This window comes from Hyla sarda, chromosome 1 (genome assembly GCF_029499605.1).
Source record: "Hyla sarda isolate aHylSar1 chromosome 1, aHylSar1.hap1, whole genome shotgun sequence".
Lineage (NCBI taxonomy): Eukaryota > Metazoa > Chordata > Amphibia > Anura > Hylidae > Hyla > Hyla sarda.
This window is the reverse complement of record NC_079189.1, coordinates 185,587,618-185,605,958: the sequence shown is the minus strand read 5'-3', so window position 1 is coordinate 185,605,958 and position 18,341 is coordinate 185,587,618. Positions and strand designations below refer to the sequence as shown.

Here is an 18,341-nt window from a genome sequence, read left to right as displayed (position 1 = left end):
TCACAAACAATGTATTATACAAATGTTTGCAAATAGACCATTTCATTTCTAATTTACTGTTTTGAAATCCCTGTTGGTCTGAAGTTTTCCTACACCAAGCTAACAGTGCCTTTAACCCCTTAATGACGCAGGACATCGCGTCGGTCCCGGCGCTCATCAACGGCCGGGACCCGCGGCTAATACCACACATCGCCGATCGCGGCAATGTGCGGTATTAACCCTTTAGAATTGGCGGTCAAGGCTGACCGCCGCTTCAAAAGCAAAAGTATCCCGGCTAGTCAGTCGGGCTGTTCGGGACCGCCACAGTGAAATCGCGGTGTCCCGAACAGCTTACAGGACACCGGGAGGGCCCTTACCTGCCTCCTCGGTCTCCGATCGACGAATGACTGCTCCGTGCCTGAGATCCAGGCAGGAGCAGTCAAGTGCCGATAACACTGATCACAGGCGTGTTAATACACACCAGTGATCAGCATAGGAGATCAGTGTGTGCAGTGTTATAGGTCCCTATGGGACCTATAACACTGCAAAAAAAAAGTGTTAATAAAGGTCATTTAACCCCTTCCCTAATAAAAGTTTGAATCACCCCCCTTTTCCCATTAAAAAAATAAAACAGTGTAAATAAAAATAAATATATGTGGTATCACCACGTGCGTAAATGTCCGAAATATAAAAATATATCGTTAATTAAACAGCATGGTCAATGGCGTACACGTAAAAAAAATTCCAGAGTCCAAAAAAGCGTATTTTGGTCACTTTTTATACCATTAAAAAATTTATAAAAAGTGATCAAAAAGTCAGATCAAAACAAAAATCATACTTCAGATCACGGTTCAAAAAATGAGCCCTCATACCGCCCCGTACGTGGAAAAATAAAAAAGTTATAGGGGTCAGAAGATGACATCTTAAACGTGTAAATTTTCCTGCATGTAGTTATGATTTTTTCCAGAAGTACGACAAAATAAAATCTATATAAGTAGGGTATCATTTTAACTGTATGGACCTACAGAATAATGATAAGGTGTCATTTTTACCAAAATATGCACTGCGTAGAAACGGAAGCCCCCAAAAATTACAAAATGGCGTTTTTTCTTCAATTTTGTTGCACAATGATTTTTTTTCCGTTTTGCCGTGAATTTTTTGGTAAAATGACTAATGTCACTGCAAAGTAGAATTGGTCACACAAAAAATAAGCCATAATATGGATTTTTAGGTGGAAAATTGAAAGAGTTATGATTTTTAAAAGGTAAGGAGGAAAAAACGAAAGTGCAAAAACGGAAGGCGTTAAATAGCTTTGAAGTTTTCAGGAAATTATATCATGGCTTTAGAGTTTTCTGCTACAAGTTGAAACAAGTTTATAGGAAACCACAGTAAAGATTATAATAACTAACTAACTTAGACATTTTAATGTGGTTCTATTTTCTATATTCAAGCAGCTCTGCTTCCTGCCGATTCCCTGTCCTGGTGTTGCTGCTAGACTTTGAGGGGAGCATGTGGCTATACATGTCACTCAGCTTCCTCTATAGCATTATATTGCACCACAGCAAGGAGCACAGATGAAATGATGACTTCTCCATAAACATGCATTTCATGGACAGATGGACTGTCTGGCCGCCGCACAAGGAAGGGGAATTGTGGAAGGGGGATTGGAGCTGCATGATTATAGATAGCAGGGCTGCAGTAAAGCCTTGATGTATAGGTAAGTAAGTCCTTGTAATGTTTACTATGATACTCTGCAAACTTGCTAAATGGTTGCCAATCCTTTTTACATCATAGGAAAATCAAACTAAATCATTTTAAAAATATCAGAAAAAGAATGTCGAGCCCCTTCCAGTCTGATACATCTTTTGGAGCAAACACCTGAAGGTGCCACATTCATCTGTTCAAATGATAATATGCAAGTTTAAACACCTTGGGCTAGGCAGACATCATACCGTTTAGGAAGGAGACATGTTCTGTCTCCTAGATATGAATGTACTTTAGCACAAATAAATCCAAGAACTACTGCAATCAACCTTGAGAATATGATGAGGGAGACAAGCACAAAAGTGTCTATAACAATAATAAAATAGCTCCCATAGTAACATGACCTAAAATGTCACCCAGTAAGAAAGAAGCCTCCACTGCAAAACAGCCATAAAAATCCCAGTAACAGTTACAACTTTCATGGGACAAAGATCTTACTTACGGATTATGGCTCCACAAGCTCCATGGAGCCATAAGTTTTCTTCTCCTCTCCTTCCTGCTTTTGTACCCCATGTTATGGATGAAAAGTCATACTTTCAGCATCTACTACCGGTGAGTGCAATACTTTAACTTTTTTATTATACATTTTGCAATCCTTGTGTAAGTGCATCCCCGAGAGCATCGTATCTCTTCAGCAATCCGCACATCACTTGAAACATATCACAGAGTGCAGAGTCTGTATGTTTTTTTTGTTTTTTACTTTTATTACTTATGGATGAAATGTCATCTGGTCTTAATAAACAAAACTTTTATTGTTTGATCATAATGACCATGGCTATGTATGGAGAAAAAAGGGAGAGGTTTGCAAGCTGAAGAACACTATATCCTAACTGTGAAGCACTGGAGTTGCAGAATCTTGTGTTGGCTCTTTGCTGGTACACTTCATAAAATAGATAGCATTTGAGGAAGAAAAATTATTTTGATACATTGATGAAGCATCTCAGACATAATATGAAGTTAAAACTTAGAGTTTGGGTACAAAAGGGTCTTAGATCATGGCCCTAAGCATAAGTGCAAATTTGTCTAATTGACAAAAAAGTGAAGGTAATGGAGTGGCAATCACAAAGCACTGACCTAAATACCATAGAAAATTACCCATTTGGGGCAGAACCAAAACATTTTATGAAAGTATTGAGGCCTGCAAACCTGAGTTCTGTCACAAGAAATGGGCCAATATTTTTGAAACGTATTAGCTTATTGTGAGAAGCTTGTGGAAGACTACCCAAAACATCTGACTCAAGTTAGATAATTTAAATGCTACCAAATAATAATCACATATATGAAAACTCTGAGCTATAATGTAATCAATATATGTATATATAATTGCTGGGTACAGAGAACCATGCAGTTAAAGGGGTACTCCGGCGCTTAGACATCTCATCCCCTATCCAAAGGGACAAAATGCCTGATCGCGGGGGTCCCGCCGCTGGAGACCCCCGTGATCTTGCACGCAGCACCCCAGTTAAAATCAGTCCCTGGAGCATGTTCGCTCTGGGTCTGATTACCGGCGACCACAGGGCCGGCGGCGTGTGACGTCACGCCTCCGCCACGTGTGATGTCACTCTCCGCCCCTCAATGCAAGCCTATGGGAGGGGGTGTTACAGCTGTCACATGCAGCCGGCCCTGTGGTCGCCGGTAATCAGACCCGGAGCGAACATGCTCCGGGGACTGATTTTAACTGGGGTTCTGCGTGCAAGATCACGGGGGTCCCGCCGCTGGGGACCCCCGTGATCTTGCACGCAGAACCCCAGTTAAATGTGTCTAAACGCCGGAATACCCCTTTAATGCCATGCCAGTAAAAGTGCAGCCTGCTAAAAGGCTCACATATATCTGAACTTTGCGTACAAGAGTTGGAAGAACAAAAGGAAGTGGCTACAGTTGACCCAACCAGGTAAAGCTGCATTCATACTTCATTTTTACATTACGGTGCTGGATCCAGTTGGGGGCTCTCCCGTACCCCAGCCGGACCAGCGCTGAACTACATTTACTTTAATGAGCCGACCGGAGTCAAACGGTGACTCCAGTCGGCTCATTTTTGACCCGTATCCGGTTTTGTGACCGGACCTAAAACCGGGGTACGGGAGTGCCCAGTTTGCCCCTCCCCCAGCCGGATCCGGCACCCGTAAGACTGACCAAAAAATCAAAGCCTATAATAAACTCTGCTCCTGAAAGTAGTAACAGTGCAATTGGTGGCAATTGGTCAGAGCAACCAAAATTGTGTTATAAGAGGATATGGATGTTTCCTGCAAGAAGTGTAATTTCTTTTCTGTTTCGTTTTTCTTTCTAAAAATTTGACTTTTAAAGGGCGTCCTTTACAAACATGTAGACTTGACACAAAGTGACCTAGCACTGCCCTGTAGCTAATAATGTGAGTTTCCCTGGTGTGTTAAGTCTGCGGAGGCTCAAAAAGAATTTGTTGTGAAAAGTAGCAACCAAGTATTCATGAGAAGCTTAGGTGCAAGAGTCATTGTATGTAAACCTGCAAAATATGCCTAGGGGAGGCACATTATAGTTGGGAGTAGCCTCCCCCAGACCCATACTGACATAGATGGATCTTGCAAACATTGTCAGCCATCTTGAGCACTGGTAAAGTAACTGCTTTATCTTAGTCTGAAGTGAAGATAGTTTTCTGCATCCATCTCCTCCATTAAAAGGCAAGTTTCCCATTGACTGTTAGTTTAACTATACAGCTTTGCATACCTCTTAAAGTGACAGTAACCATTGAGCATTAGAAAAACATGCTTTGTTTCCTACAAAAGCATTTATTATTATGACATGTGGTCCACTGTAATTATGACTTCTATTATGATCAAGACAGCTATCCTTTAGTCTTTATACTGTAAAGGGTGGACTATATTAAAGGGGTACTCCGTCCCCAAGACATCTTATCCTCTATCCAAAGGATAGGGGATAAGATGTCTGATCACGGGGTTCCCGCTGCTGGGGACCCCCCAATCTAGCATGCAGCACCCACCTGTAAGTACATCTGGAAGCACTGGAGGTTCTCAGTCTTTTGCCTCCTGACCACGGGGACGGATTATTGTGATGTCATGACCCGCCCCATGTGACGTCATGCCCCGCTCCCTCAATGCAAGTCTATGGGAGGGTGCCTGATGGCCGATGTCACACGGGGGTGGAGAACCTCCAGCGCTTCTGGCAGTACTTACATGTGGGTGCTGCATGCTAGACTGCAGGGGGTCCTCAGTGGCGGGACCCCCTTGACCAGACAGCTTATCACCTAGATGTCTTGGGGCCGGAGTACCCCTTTAAGCTTAAAATGCTCTTAAAGGGGTACTCCAGTGAATTTTTTTTAATCAGCTGGTGCCAGAAAGTTAAACAGATTTGTAAATCTTAATCCTTCCAGTACTTATCAGATGCTCTGTGATCTACAGGAATTTATTTTCTTTTTGAATTCTTTTCTGTCTGATCACAGTGCTCTTTGCTGACAACTCTGTCAGTCTCAGGAAGAGCAGGATAGATTTGCTTTGGAGACTTGCTCCTGCTCTGGACAGTTCCGGACATGGACAGAGGTGTCAGCAGAGAGCACTGTGGTCAGATAGAAAAAAAATTTAAAAAGAAAAGAACTTACTGTGGAGCATACAGCAGCTGATAAGTACTGGAAGGATTAAGATTTTTAAATAGAAGTAATTTACAAATCTGTTTAAAGGGGTACTCCGGCCCTAAGGCATCTTATCCCCTATCCAAAGAATAGGGGATAAGATGTCTGATCACAGGGGACCCACCGCTGGGAGCTGCTCACAGCGCTGCAGCCTCAGAGTCTGCGGGTCATGACTATGGGTCATGCAAGTCTATGGGGGGGGACGTGCAGCTCCCAGAGGTGGGTGCACCATGGGAGATAGCGGGGGACCCAGCGGCGGGATCCCCGTGATCAGACATCTTAGGGCCAGAGTACCCCTTTAACTTTGTGGCAGTTAACTAAAAAAAATTGTTTTTCACCGGAGTACCCCTTTTAGGCAGGTAACACTGTGACTTTCTGTAGCGCTACAGATTGATTTTACGTACTATAGCTCAATGATTAGAATCAATTATGTGGTGCTATAGTCACAAATGTAGCCCTGCTTTAATATCCTTTCCTATTATCTGTGTATTTTTTTCTGTAGATACATATAAGAAGTAGTGATAATGAGACTAGACATTGTTCAGATAATACTGGGAAATTATGTAAAGGTCTGGCAAAATCGTATTCATAGCCACCTTATATAGTAACCACTGTTTTTATCAGATGTTATCTCATTCTCTGAAAACAAAACATTTAAAAGCACTACTTTCTGTTTATAAGTTCAGTAAGCAAAAACTGATAATTTTTGGAATAAGCTTTCTATATGAGGAGGTTAAGTCTCTATGTTCTTTATTCTCAGATGAATGGAAGAAGCCAATAAATCAGGAGAGTATTCGATTCGGCCGATTCGCCGAATTTTCCGCAAAAATTTGATTCGGTCCGAATTTATTTGCTGTGAATTGCTATTAAAAACAGCTATTTTTGGCCTACAGTGAGCCTCAATAGGTGTGTAGAACACTTTGCATTGCTGTAACACGCATAGCGAGTGTGCTGTGTTAGTGAAATAATACTGTTATTCAGTATGACATGCAGATTAGAGGTGTCACTATTAAAATCACTGTCGCAGAGTGGCACAATGACAGAGCCTGGAGGTGGCATGAGTATGAGGAGACCATATAGTGGCTGAATAACACAGCGTGGAGGTAGCAAAAGCATGAGGAGACCATATAGTGCCCGAAAGACACAGCGTGCAGGTGGTGGCAGCATGAGGAGACCATATAGTGGCTGAATGACCCTGGAGCCTGGAGATGGCAACAGCCTGAAGAGACCATTGGGCTTCATTATTGAAAAGATTAAAGATATTTTTTTTTTACATTTAAATTGAAGATTTAAAATCGATTAAACAAAATCATTGTGCCAGCAGCATGAGGAGACCACATGGTGGCACAGTGACACAGCCTGAAATGTGGCAGCAGCATGAGGAGACCATAATCTGGCAGAATGACACAGCCTGGAGTTGGCAGTAGCAAGAGGAGACCATATAGTGGCTAAATGACACAGCCTGGAGTTGGCGGCAGCAAGAGGAGACCACATTGTGGCTGAATAACACAGTCTGGAGTTGGCGGGAGCAAGAGGAGACCATATAGTGGCTGAATGACATAGCCTGGGGGTGGCGGAAGCATGAGTAAACCATATGGTGGCAAAATGAGACAGCCTGGAGGTGGAATCAGCATGAGTAGACCATATGGTGGCAGTATGAGACAGCCTGGAGCTTGCATCAGCATGAGGAGAACATATGGTGGCAGAATAAGAAAGCCTGGAGCTGGCATCAGCATGAGGAGAACATGTGGTGGCAGAATGAGACAGCCTGGAGGTGGCATCAGCATGAAGAGAACATATGGTGGCAGTATGAGACAGCCTGGAGTTGGCTTCAGCATGAGGAGAACATATGGTGGCAGTATGAGACAGCCTGGAGCTGGCATCAGCATAAGGAGAACATATGGTGGCAGAATGATACAGCCTGGAGGTGGCATCAGCATGAGGAGAACATATGATGGCAGTATGAGATAGCCTGGAGCTGGCTTCAGCATAGAGAGAACATATATTGTCAGTATGAGACAGCCTGGAGCTGGCTTCAGCACGAGGAGAACATATGGTGGCAGAATGAGACAGCCTGGAGGTGGTATCAGCAGCATCAGGAGTCCTGAAAGTGGTCTGGTGACAAAGTGGGGCTGTGGGTGGCAATACCAGTACCCGGTGACGAAGGTGGGTGAAAAAAGGAGAACTTGGCATCAAATGTGTGGCATCAGGTGGGTGGCAGGATCAGAATAGTAGCTGATGCAGGTAGGCAGAAGAAAACGGTCTCTTTTGTAAAAGTGTTAGTGTGCACAGGTAAGTATTGAGGATATGCATTACGTAAAACTTAACTTTTAATATTCTAATGATAAAATATATGCACCCAAAATTAGTGCTTTTATTTAACAAAAGGAAAGGTGTGCAAAAAACACCATGAGCCTCCTACACCACCAAGTATTGATGTGATGCAAAAACCTCTAAAAGGTGGAAGGGAACAATGTATGGTCCACTGTAACAGGTGGGGGTAAAAACATCCCCTGTGAGGCCCTACTCTCGCACTAAAAATTCCCTTCTTGGCAAATGTTAGTCGCCCTAAAAAGGGCGGCTCCACACAGGAACCTCTCCCTATTTCCACCAAAAAAGCTGCCATTTCCCAGGGTTTTTAGGTGGAAATAGGGAGAGGTTCCTGTGTGGGGCTGCCATTTTTAGGAATTAATAATGCAAGAGTAGGGCCTTACAGGGGAAGTTTTTACTCCCACCGGTTACAATTGACCATACATTGTTCCCTTCCACCTTTTAGTGGTCTTTGCAGGGGAGTATAATACGCTCCACTACACTTATTTTTCTAGAACAGCAGAAGTTGTGTACTTTTGGCTGGCCTTTCACAGTAACTAGGCCCTTAAGACTTTAACAGGAACAAAATGGTACACCATGTAGATGTACGTATGTGGTATGCACTTATGAGAAGAGTACAATACGCTCCACTACACTTAAAACGGTATTTATACAACACAAAGCACGTCTTTCACAATAACTAGGCCCTTAAGACTTTAACAGGAACAAAATTGTACACCACCTATGTCCGCACAGCTTACACTTAATAGTGGACAATACGCTCCGCTACGTAACCTGTATTAGGCACTAATAACAGTTGATAATGGCTGTTAGTGCTTTGCTCACCCTAACTGGATGGCTACTATTAGCTTTTCAGTTGTTGTACACATCAGTGCTGCAGCACACAGTCAGTGTGTACACAAAATTGCACTTTCTCAATCTCTCTCCCTTCTCTATCAGTGATTCTAGGCTGGATTTGGGCTTGAGGTGAATCAATGCTGTAAAAATGCTTTTCTGTGCAACACACTGCTCTCTGTCCCTCTGTCTCTCTGCAATAAAATGCTGATGTGACTGGCCGCAAGATGGCTGAAGATTATATAGGGCTGTGACCTCACAAGGGTGGCTGGCTGCTGATAGGCTGCATCCTGCATGTGATTCAGGGTCATCCCGCCTACCCTGCTTGCCGCCTTCCCAGAGTTCCTTGCCCCATGTACTGACATGTGGAGCCGCCATCTTAGATGCCCTGGAGCCTGGACCGCACTAAATGGAGTTTAATGAAGCGATTTGTGCAATCGAATAGCGGCGATATTCGGATTCATTGCGAAGCAAATCTTTCCTGAAATTCGTAACGAATTCGGATTAGTCAGATTCGATTCGCTCATCCCTAATTACAATCTCACTTTAATTTATAATTATAGACTAATAAAAGTTTCCCACACATCACATAAGGTTGGTGCCTGAATGCAATCTCTTAATTCCCTATACCTATTAGCCAAAACTACCTGCCTTGGCCCAGAAAGTGGAATCTGCTATTTTTTGTCCATCTAATATTTGTTCTTTACAAGTGAAAACTTTAACAAAGTGGTGAATATTTTATGTTGTAAGGGCTAATGGATAAGTAACCATGCACAACTTTCTGCAACCTATTGTAGTTACGCAAAACTTACCATTATATTTTTGTGAATGAACCCCTCTCTGTAACGTGCTGGTTTGAGATGTGGATATTCTTCTGTACTTGTGACCTTAATATTCCAAATCTTTTTCCAAGCATCATAAAGTTGTATGTGTACTGGATAGACACCTGAGTGATGTGGAGCCACTGCATAACCCATGTCTGTTGGAATACCATGCTCCTGTAAAAAATAAATTGCCATGAAAAAAGGTTGACATTGAGCAGAAAAACAAAAAAGTAATTTATCAAGAACTTTATTATTTCTTTTCTACTTTCTTTTTTTTTGCGCAATGCTATTCTTGCTTGTTGTTTTGCCTTTTTTTTCTGGATGTGGATGCAATGGACACTAATCTATCATTTGCGTATAATAAAGTCGAGGAGAAAAAAAAACTGGTGCTCTAGAAATCTGCTTTACAAAGTCAGAATTGTTGTTGTGAAGAAATTTTGTTAGTTTTGGCGGACTTGCACATTATTTATCGCACATTGTGAGACTATATGGTAAATTATGTGCACCTGCGCCAATAAAACACACAACAAAGGTGACTTAAAAAATGACATACAAAACAACTTCAGTGATAAATCTCCCCAAGTAATTGTGTGACTTCTAGATCGATATACAGTATATAAAACTCAATGAAGGAGATTTATCAAGCTCCGTAGTAGTTTTTTTTTGCGTAAAAAAGTTGCACGTACTTGTGCACGTGCAACTTTTCTATACATGCTGTGACTTTTTGATTTTTGCTTATTCCAAAGCCCATTTCTGAAATCTGCTTACGTAGTAATTTTTTTTTATAATTTACTTTGCAGTGGTCATGTATTTAGCAAATGCGATAGTCGCTATTTATGAAGAAAAAAAGTTGCATCTCCATTTAAGTCGCAAATGTATTCCAGGTCCAACCTGGCTTACACAAAGTGCATACATCTGCAGAAAAGGACATTAACACCCACTTTAATAACTGTTCTTGTTCTGCATAATGAAACAAAGCTACTACATTAATGTTAATGTTAATTATAGAAAAAATTAATTATATAACTAATAACTATTAATTTTAAGGTTGAAAATACACACTGCACACCTTGTTAATTTTAGGACAGGTATATTCTGGCGTACCCACTAAATTTTTAAATTAATGTTGTGTTAAAATAGAGTAAGGCACAAAATAATTGTGTAAGAATTTTTACAGACTACGTAAATAACCCATGTGTCGCACCAAAATTTTTCCTAAAAAAAAAAGAAACATTCACAGTAATACAGCTTCATTCACATTTTGGGGTGGGTAACGTACCGAGCCGTTTTTTTTTTTTTTGCATCTGTGGCTTTACTATTGTTTATGTGCCTGTTGGTGCTGCGCTGTCTTCCTTCCTGGCATAAACTGCAGCCTCAGCGCAGTGACGCAAGACTCCGCCCACCAACATCACAAAATGCGGGCTCAAAATTAAACAAAAAGCCTCCAGAGTACTGATATTCATGGTGCGGCTAAGTATGTTTTTAATATTTTTTTATTTCTGAGGAGGGTGGATGGGCTGTTGCAGTTAGAGTGCAGCTTTTTAGTGCCAGGCAGGCCAGTCAGGGTGTCACCCGATGCGGTATGCCCCCCCCCCCCCTTCTCGTCACTCTCTAACAACGTTACTGGTAATAAAGGTTAGATAAAGAACTTCGGCTATTAACAGAAGGGAAACATTTTCTGCTTTAAAAAATGCTTTTGTAAGCAGGTTTCCCGGGTTTTGCTTACGTGCGATTTATTTATCAAGGTCATGCGACTATTTGATAAATAGGTCGCATGTAAGCAAAAGTAAGTAAAAAAAAAATTGTCATATAAAAGCCATATGTTTGAAAAGAATGATAAATCTCCTTCAATATGTGTGCGTATGTGTGTGTTTCAGCATCACATCCAAACGGCTAAAGATATTAACCTCTTAAGGACGCAGGGCATATGGATACGCCCTGCATTCCGAGTCCTTAAGGACGCAGGACGTATCCATACGCCCGTGGGAATTCCGGTCCCCACCACTAGCCGGTTGGGGACCGGAGCCGGATGCCTGCTGAAATCATTCAGCAGGCATCCCGGCATATCGCCCAGGGGGGTCATTATGCCCCCCCCATGTTGGCGATGGCCGCAGATCACTGGAATCTGCGGCGATTCCGGGTCAATCGGGTCTCCAGTGACCCGGTGACCCGGAATTACTGGCTGATCGGGGCCATCTCTGACGACCCCGAACAGCCAGAGCCTGCAGGGGTGAGGTGGCACTGGTGCCACCTCACGATCGCCCTGCTTCGTCCGCCGGATTACCGGCCAACCAATCAGGGCGCCTGCTGCGGGTGTCACTCCCGCACCCGCTCCGCCCCTCTTCCGGAGGACGTGAGCGGGTGCGGGAAGACGACCCCGGGTGCTAGGGACCCCGATCCCCGGCGTCCATGTTGGGATCGGGGCCCCAGGAGCGACGGCGGCGGCGAGGGACAGTCCTGCGACAGAGCAGCAGCAGGAGGTGAGTTACAGCCTCCTGCTGTTGTTTAGCAACAGCTCCCAGCATGCAAAAAGGGCATGCTGGGAGCTGTAGTTATGCAACAGCAGGAGGCAGACCACCACAACTCCCAGCATTCCCTTATGGGCATGCTGGGACTTACGGTTTTGCAACAGCTGGAGGCACATTTTTTCTATGGAAAAGTGTACCTTCAGCTGTTGTATAACTACAACTCCCAGCTTGCACAAACAGCTAAAGTGCATGCTGGGAGTTGTAGTGGTGCATCTGCTGGTTGCATAACTACAACTCCCAGCATGCCCATTGGCTGTCGGTGACTGCTGAGAGTTGTAGTTTTGCAACAGCTGAAGGCACACTGGTTGTGAAACTCAGTTTTTTTTTAACCTAACTCAGTGTTTCACGACCGGTGTGCCTCCAGCTGTTGCAAACTACAACTCCCAGCAGTCACCTTACACCATGCACCGTACATGCTGGGAGATGTAGTTTTGCAACAGCTGGAGGCACACTGGTTTTGAAACACTGAGTAAGGTCACAAACTCAGTGATACATAACCAGTGTGCTGTTGCAAAACTAAAACTCTCAGCTTGTACAGTCTGTCAGCGCATTCTGGGAGTTGTAGTTTTGCAACAGCTGGATGTCCCCCCCCCCCCCAATGTGAATGTACAGGGTACATTCACATGGGCGGAGGATTACAGTAAGTATCGGGCTGCAAGTTTGAGCTGCGGCAAATTTTCTGCAACAGCTCAAACTGCCAGCGAGAAACTACTGTGAACCCCCGCCCGTGCGACTGTACCCTAAAAACACTACACTACACTACCACAAAAAAATAAAATAAAAAGTTAAAAACACTACATATACACATACCCCTACACAGCCCCCCTCCCCTCCCCAATAAAAATGAAAAATGTCTGGTACGCCACGGTTTCCAAAACGGAGCCTCCAGCTGTTGCAAAACAACTACTCCCAGTATTGCCAGATAGCCACTGACTGTCCAGGCATGCTGGGAGTTTTACAACAGCTGGAGGCACCCTGTTTGGGAATCCCTGGCGTAGAATACCCCTATGTCCACCCCTATGCAATCCCTAATTTAGGCCTCAAATGCGCATGGCGCTCTCACTTTGGAGCCCTGTCGTATTTCAAGGCAACAGTTTAGGGTCACATATGGGGTATCGCCGTACTCGGGAGAAATTGTGTTACAAATTTTTGGGGGTAGTTTCTGCTTTTACCCTTTTTAAAAATGTAAAATTTTTGGGAAAAGAAGCATTTTAGGTAAAAATTATTATTTTTTTTTTTTTTACATATGCAACAGTCGTGAAACGTCTGTGGGGTATTAAGGTTCACTTAACCCATTGTTACATTCCCCGGGGGCTCTAGTTTCCAAAATGGTATGCCATGTGTTTTTTTTTTGCTGTCCTTTCACCATAGGGGCTTCCTAAATGCGGCATGCCCCCAGAGCAAAATTTGCTTTCAAAAAGCCAAATGTGACTCCTTCTCTTCTGAGACCTGTAGTGCGCCAGCAGAGCACTTTTCACCCCCATATGGGGTGTTTTCTGAATGGGGAGAAATTGGGCTTAAAATTTTGGGGGGTATTTTCTGCTTTAACCCTTTGTATAAATGTAATTTTTTTGGGAAACCAAGCATTTTAGGTAATTTTTTTTTATTTTTTTTTACATATGCAAAAGTCGTGAAACACCTGTGGGGTATAAAGGTTCACTTTACCCCTTGTTACGTTCCCCGAGGGGTCTAGTTTCCAAAATGGTATGCCATGTGTTTTTTTTTTTTTGCTGTCCTGGCACCATAGGGGCTTCCTAAATGCGGCATGCCCCCAGAGCAAAATTTCCTTCAAAAAAGCCAAATGTGACTCCTTCTCTTCTGAGACCTGTAGTGCGCCAGCAGTGCACTTTTCACCCCCATATGGGGTGTTTTCTGAATCGGGAGAAATTGGGCTTCACATTTTGGGGGGTATTTTCTGCTATTACCTTTTTTCAAAATGTAAAACTTTTGGGAAACCAAGCATTTTAGGTAAAATTTTTTTTTTTTTACATATGCAAAAGTCGTGAATCACCTGTGGGGTATTATGGTTCACATTACCCCTCACTACGTTCCCCGAGGGGTCTAGTTTCCAAAATGGTATGCCATGTGGGGTTTTTTGCTGTTCTGTCACCATAGGGGCTTCCTAAAGGTGACATGCCCCCCAAAAACCATTTGACGCTCCTTCCCTTCTGAGCCCTCTACTGCGCCCGCCGAACAATTAACATAGACATATGAGGTATGTGCTTACTCGAGGGAAATTGGGTTTCAAATACAAGTAAAAATTTTCTCCTTTTTACCCCTTGCAAAAATAAAAAAATTGGGTCTACAAGAACATGCGAGTGTAAAAAATGAAGATTGTGAATTTTCTCCTTCACTTTGCTGCTATTCCTGTGAAACCCCTAAAGGGTTAAAATGCTTACTGAATGTCATTTTGAATACTTTGGGGGGTGCAGTTTTTTTTTTTTTTTTTTTAAACTTTATTTTAGTTTTAATTGTGTATAACAATAACAATAAAAGTAACACGGTCCATCCAACGTCATGGTCAGAATTACATGTGCAATCATATATAGCAGGGTACATAAATTCCAAGGGTTACATGAACAGGAAACATAATATAAGGCATTATAGATCTTTGGTCCAGTCGAACCACATGTCAATACGTTGTTTAGAGAGTCCTAGGCGTTTAGCTATGAGACCCTCAAGAGTAAGATTATGGCGTATCACTGCTTTAATAGCCTGTGGGTCCGGAACATCCGTTGACCTCCAACATTTAGCAATAGCTGTTCTAGTCACTGTGAGAACATGAAACAAAATCGTAATCTGCTTAGGAAGTAACAGGTCTACATTCATGGTCAGCAGGGCCACCTCCGGACCCCACGCGAAGGGGACCTTAAGCAAGTGATCAAGAAGGTCCTTCACCTTTCCCCACAATGGTTGCACCCTAGGGCAAGACCACCAAACATGCAGTAGTGACCCCTCTGCAGCATTGCATCTCCAGCACAGAGGTGACACCGAGGTAAATATTTTAGCAAGCCTGGCTGGGGTGTAGTACCACCTGTACATAAGTTTGCGGGAGGCCTCAAAGTGGTTAGCGCACCTAGAATGTTTTTTCGGTAGGGAAAATGCTAGCTCCCACTGTTCGTCGGAGAACGTCATAGCTAAGTCTTGCTCCCACTTAGTCTGGAAGGGATAACGCTCCGGGCAATATAGTTTTAGTATCTCAGAATACCCAATCGCAATGCCTTTCTGAAATGTCTCCCCATTCGAGAAGTGGGATTCATAGGTCGTTTTAAGGGGAACCACCGGCCATTGTAGGGAGTGTATGAAATGTCTCAATCTAAGGTATAAGAAAAAGTCCTTATTGGAGATCCCATATATGTCGACTATTTTAGAAAACGGCAGCAGTCCATCCACGTCTACCACATCAGCCAGAATTCTAATTCCCCTAGTCACCCAGTGTCGGAAGTCAATGTCAGGAAGGAATTGGCCAATTGCTTCTATGGGAGCATCTTGTAGTCTGGGGGGAAGTAGTCTAGTGCATAATTTAGACTTGCACCACAACCGAATTGCTGCTGCTATAGTAGAATAGGGAGAGGAGGGCGAAGACGTAGGGTTGAAACGAAGAGTCCATAGAAAATAGAAAAGTGAGTCACAGGAGAGAAGGTTAGCCTCTATATCAACCCAGTGCGGTGGGTCCACTCGCCACAACCATTTCTTCAACTGGTCCAATAAGACCGCCTGATAGTAAGCCCGTAAATTAGGTACTCCCATTCCCCCTCTCTCCACAGATTGATACAACAAGGATGCACTCGTCCTAGGCCGCTTCCCAGCCCAAATAAAGCGGAGTATCATCCTCTGAAGCTGCGCTATATATGAGGCCGGTACTATCACTGGCAGATTCCTAAAAAAGTATAGAACTTTAGGCAGTATCATCATTTTAGCAGTAGCTATACGTCCGGCCCATGAGATAGGTAGGGAAACATAGTGTTCCATAACTTTCCCAATTTGCGTCTTTAAAGCAGAAAAATTCATTGACACTAGGTTGTTAGGGTGAAGTGTTAATGATATGCCCAAGTAAGGGATCTGTTCTTTTGCCCAGCTAAAGGGAAACAGTAGTTTCAGCTCATTCTCCAAATCCCCAGGAACATCAATAGCCAGTATGTTGGACTTAGAGGCATTCAGCTTATAGTAACTAATCTTGCTGAAGCTCTCCAAAACTTCCATCACAGCTGGTAGGGAGGTTCGAGGCCGAGAAAGGCACAGGATAACGTCATCAGCAAAAAGGCCGATTCGGTGATCCGTAGGGCCTATTGTTATGCCAGTGATGTTGGGTGAGTCCCTGATGTGCTGTGCAAACGGTTCCATAACTAATGTGAAAATGACCGGGGACAGGGGGCACCCCTGTCTTGTCCCATTACTAAGAGGGAAGCTCCCGGATAAGGCACCGGACGAGAATACTCTCGCCGAAGGTGAGGCATAGAGGGCCATTATCGCTCGAATAAACGCAGGTGGAAATTCAAACTTCTGGAGGACCGCATGCAAGTACCCCCAATGCACCCGATCAAACGCCTTCTCCGCATCCAGGGACAGGAGCAGAGAAGGCGTCCGATCAGAGCGGGCCCTAGAAATCAGGTTCAGAAGGCGTCTAGTGCCATCAAGAGTCTGACGCTGCCGTACAAAGCCCACCTGGTCTCTATTGACCAGAGATGGGAGGTATGCATTAAGTCGGGACGCCAACACCATAGCGTACAGCTTGATGTCGCTATTTAGTAGCGAGATGGGTCTATAGCTACCTGGGTCATCGGGGGGTTTACCTTCCTTGGGGATAGTCACTATCAGGGCCTCCAACATCTCCTTCGGGGGGTGACCCAAGTCATTTATATTATTAAATACTCTAGTCAGGTATGAAGCTATCAGGGTGTCAAATTTTTTATAAAAGTCATTCAAAATGCCATCCGGCCCTGGGGACTTGCCTTTTTTAAGGGAGCGTATACAGGAGGCCACCTCCTCTTCAGAAAAGGGCCTATTAAGATCTTCTGCCTGGTCTGCAGACAGGGCGGGGAGAGATACAGAAGAAAGGAAAGAAGAAATAGCCACAGCAGACGGCTGGTGAGTCAAGGGATCCAAGCGTAGATTGTACAGTTTTTCATAATAGCTAGCGAAGCAATCAGCCATGCCCTTTGGGTCAGTAAGTTTACCACCCCGAGAGTCAGTGAGATAGGCTATTCTAGATCTAACCACTTTTTTCTTCAGTTGTTTCGCTAAAATAGAACTAGTCTTATTGCCTTGCCAATAGTACTTCATTTTGAGTCTCCTAAGTGCTAACTCGTAAGAATGTAAAGATAAAGTGTGCAGTTCAGCCTGCAGTACCTTAAGTGCAGCAGCTGCCTCAGGTGAAAAGCAAACTTTATTACGTCTGTGCAAGTCCGCTATCTGTTGTTGAAGTTCCAATGTGCGAGACACTCTTCTCTTTCTCTCATGTGCCGTCTGACTAATGAAGTGGCCTCTAATGGTGGCCTTAAAGGCACACCACAACGTAGTGTCCGTTACCGTCCCATTATCATTAACCTGAAAAAAAGCAGGAATAACTGCAGCGGTGGCGTCTGCATATTCTGGATTATTTAAGATCATAGAATTAAGCCGCCAGACAGAGACCGGATGATGTGTGTATGTCTCTCTAATAGTAATACTAATGGGAGAGTGGTCAGACCACTCCAGAGGCCTAATTTCAGTCTGCGCTATCAAGGGGAGCAGAGACTTAGACACCAAAGTATAGTCTATGCGTGAGTAGGATTTGTGCACATTAGAGTAAAACGTAAAGTCTTTTTCAGTAGGATGTGTCACCCTCCAAGCATCATATAACCCAAAGGTAGATACTAAAGAGAAAAAACCTGTCGGGCCTATTCTGGAAGAAGCAGCTGTAGAATCAACCTGTGGCCACATCGTCATGTTAAAGTCTCCCAGAAGTACTATGTGACCTAATGCTACTGTCTCCACCTTGCGCAGGAGTGATTTAAGAAACACACACTGTCGGCTATTAGGAGCATACACGTTTACCAATGTATATTGTACCCCATTAAGCATACATGTTAAAATTATATATCTCCCATCAGCATCAATATGGGTATGTTGCACAGAAATGGCCACAGAGTCACGTATAGCAATGGACACCCCCCTCTTTTTGTGCAGGGCATGGGAGTGAAACATGTGAGGGTATCTAGAATGTTTAAGACGACCAGCATCTTCTAAATTCAGATGTGTTTCTTGTAGCGAGAGAACATCGGCATCTAAACGCCTAGCCTCACCCCAAACCAAAGAGCGTTTAAATGGTGAATTCAAACCCTTAGTATTAAGGGAAACTAGTTTAAGTACCATAACAATATAAAAGGGAGCCCTGGATCATACGCATCGACTTCATAACAACAAGCACATTCACCGCCTCTGGTAACATCCGCCATCGCATACAACCAGGGCACCCTGGAT

General features: G+C 43.6%; 1 protein-coding gene across 3 annotated transcripts in view; it reads right to left on the bottom strand.

The window, feature by feature from the left end:
• Positions 1-18,341, bottom strand: part of LOC130361911 (bifunctional heparan sulfate N-deacetylase/N-sulfotransferase 3-like) — a 361,861-nt gene that overhangs the window by 134,679 nt on the left and 208,841 nt on the right. For all 3 annotated transcript variants that reach the window (XM_056565591.1, XM_056565600.1, XM_056565609.1), the window contains exon 5: positions 9,340-9,525. In XM_056565591.1, the coding sequence (XP_056421566.1) occupies positions 9,340-9,525 (186 nt within the window). The remainder of the gene's footprint in view (positions 1-9,339; positions 9,526-18,341) is intronic.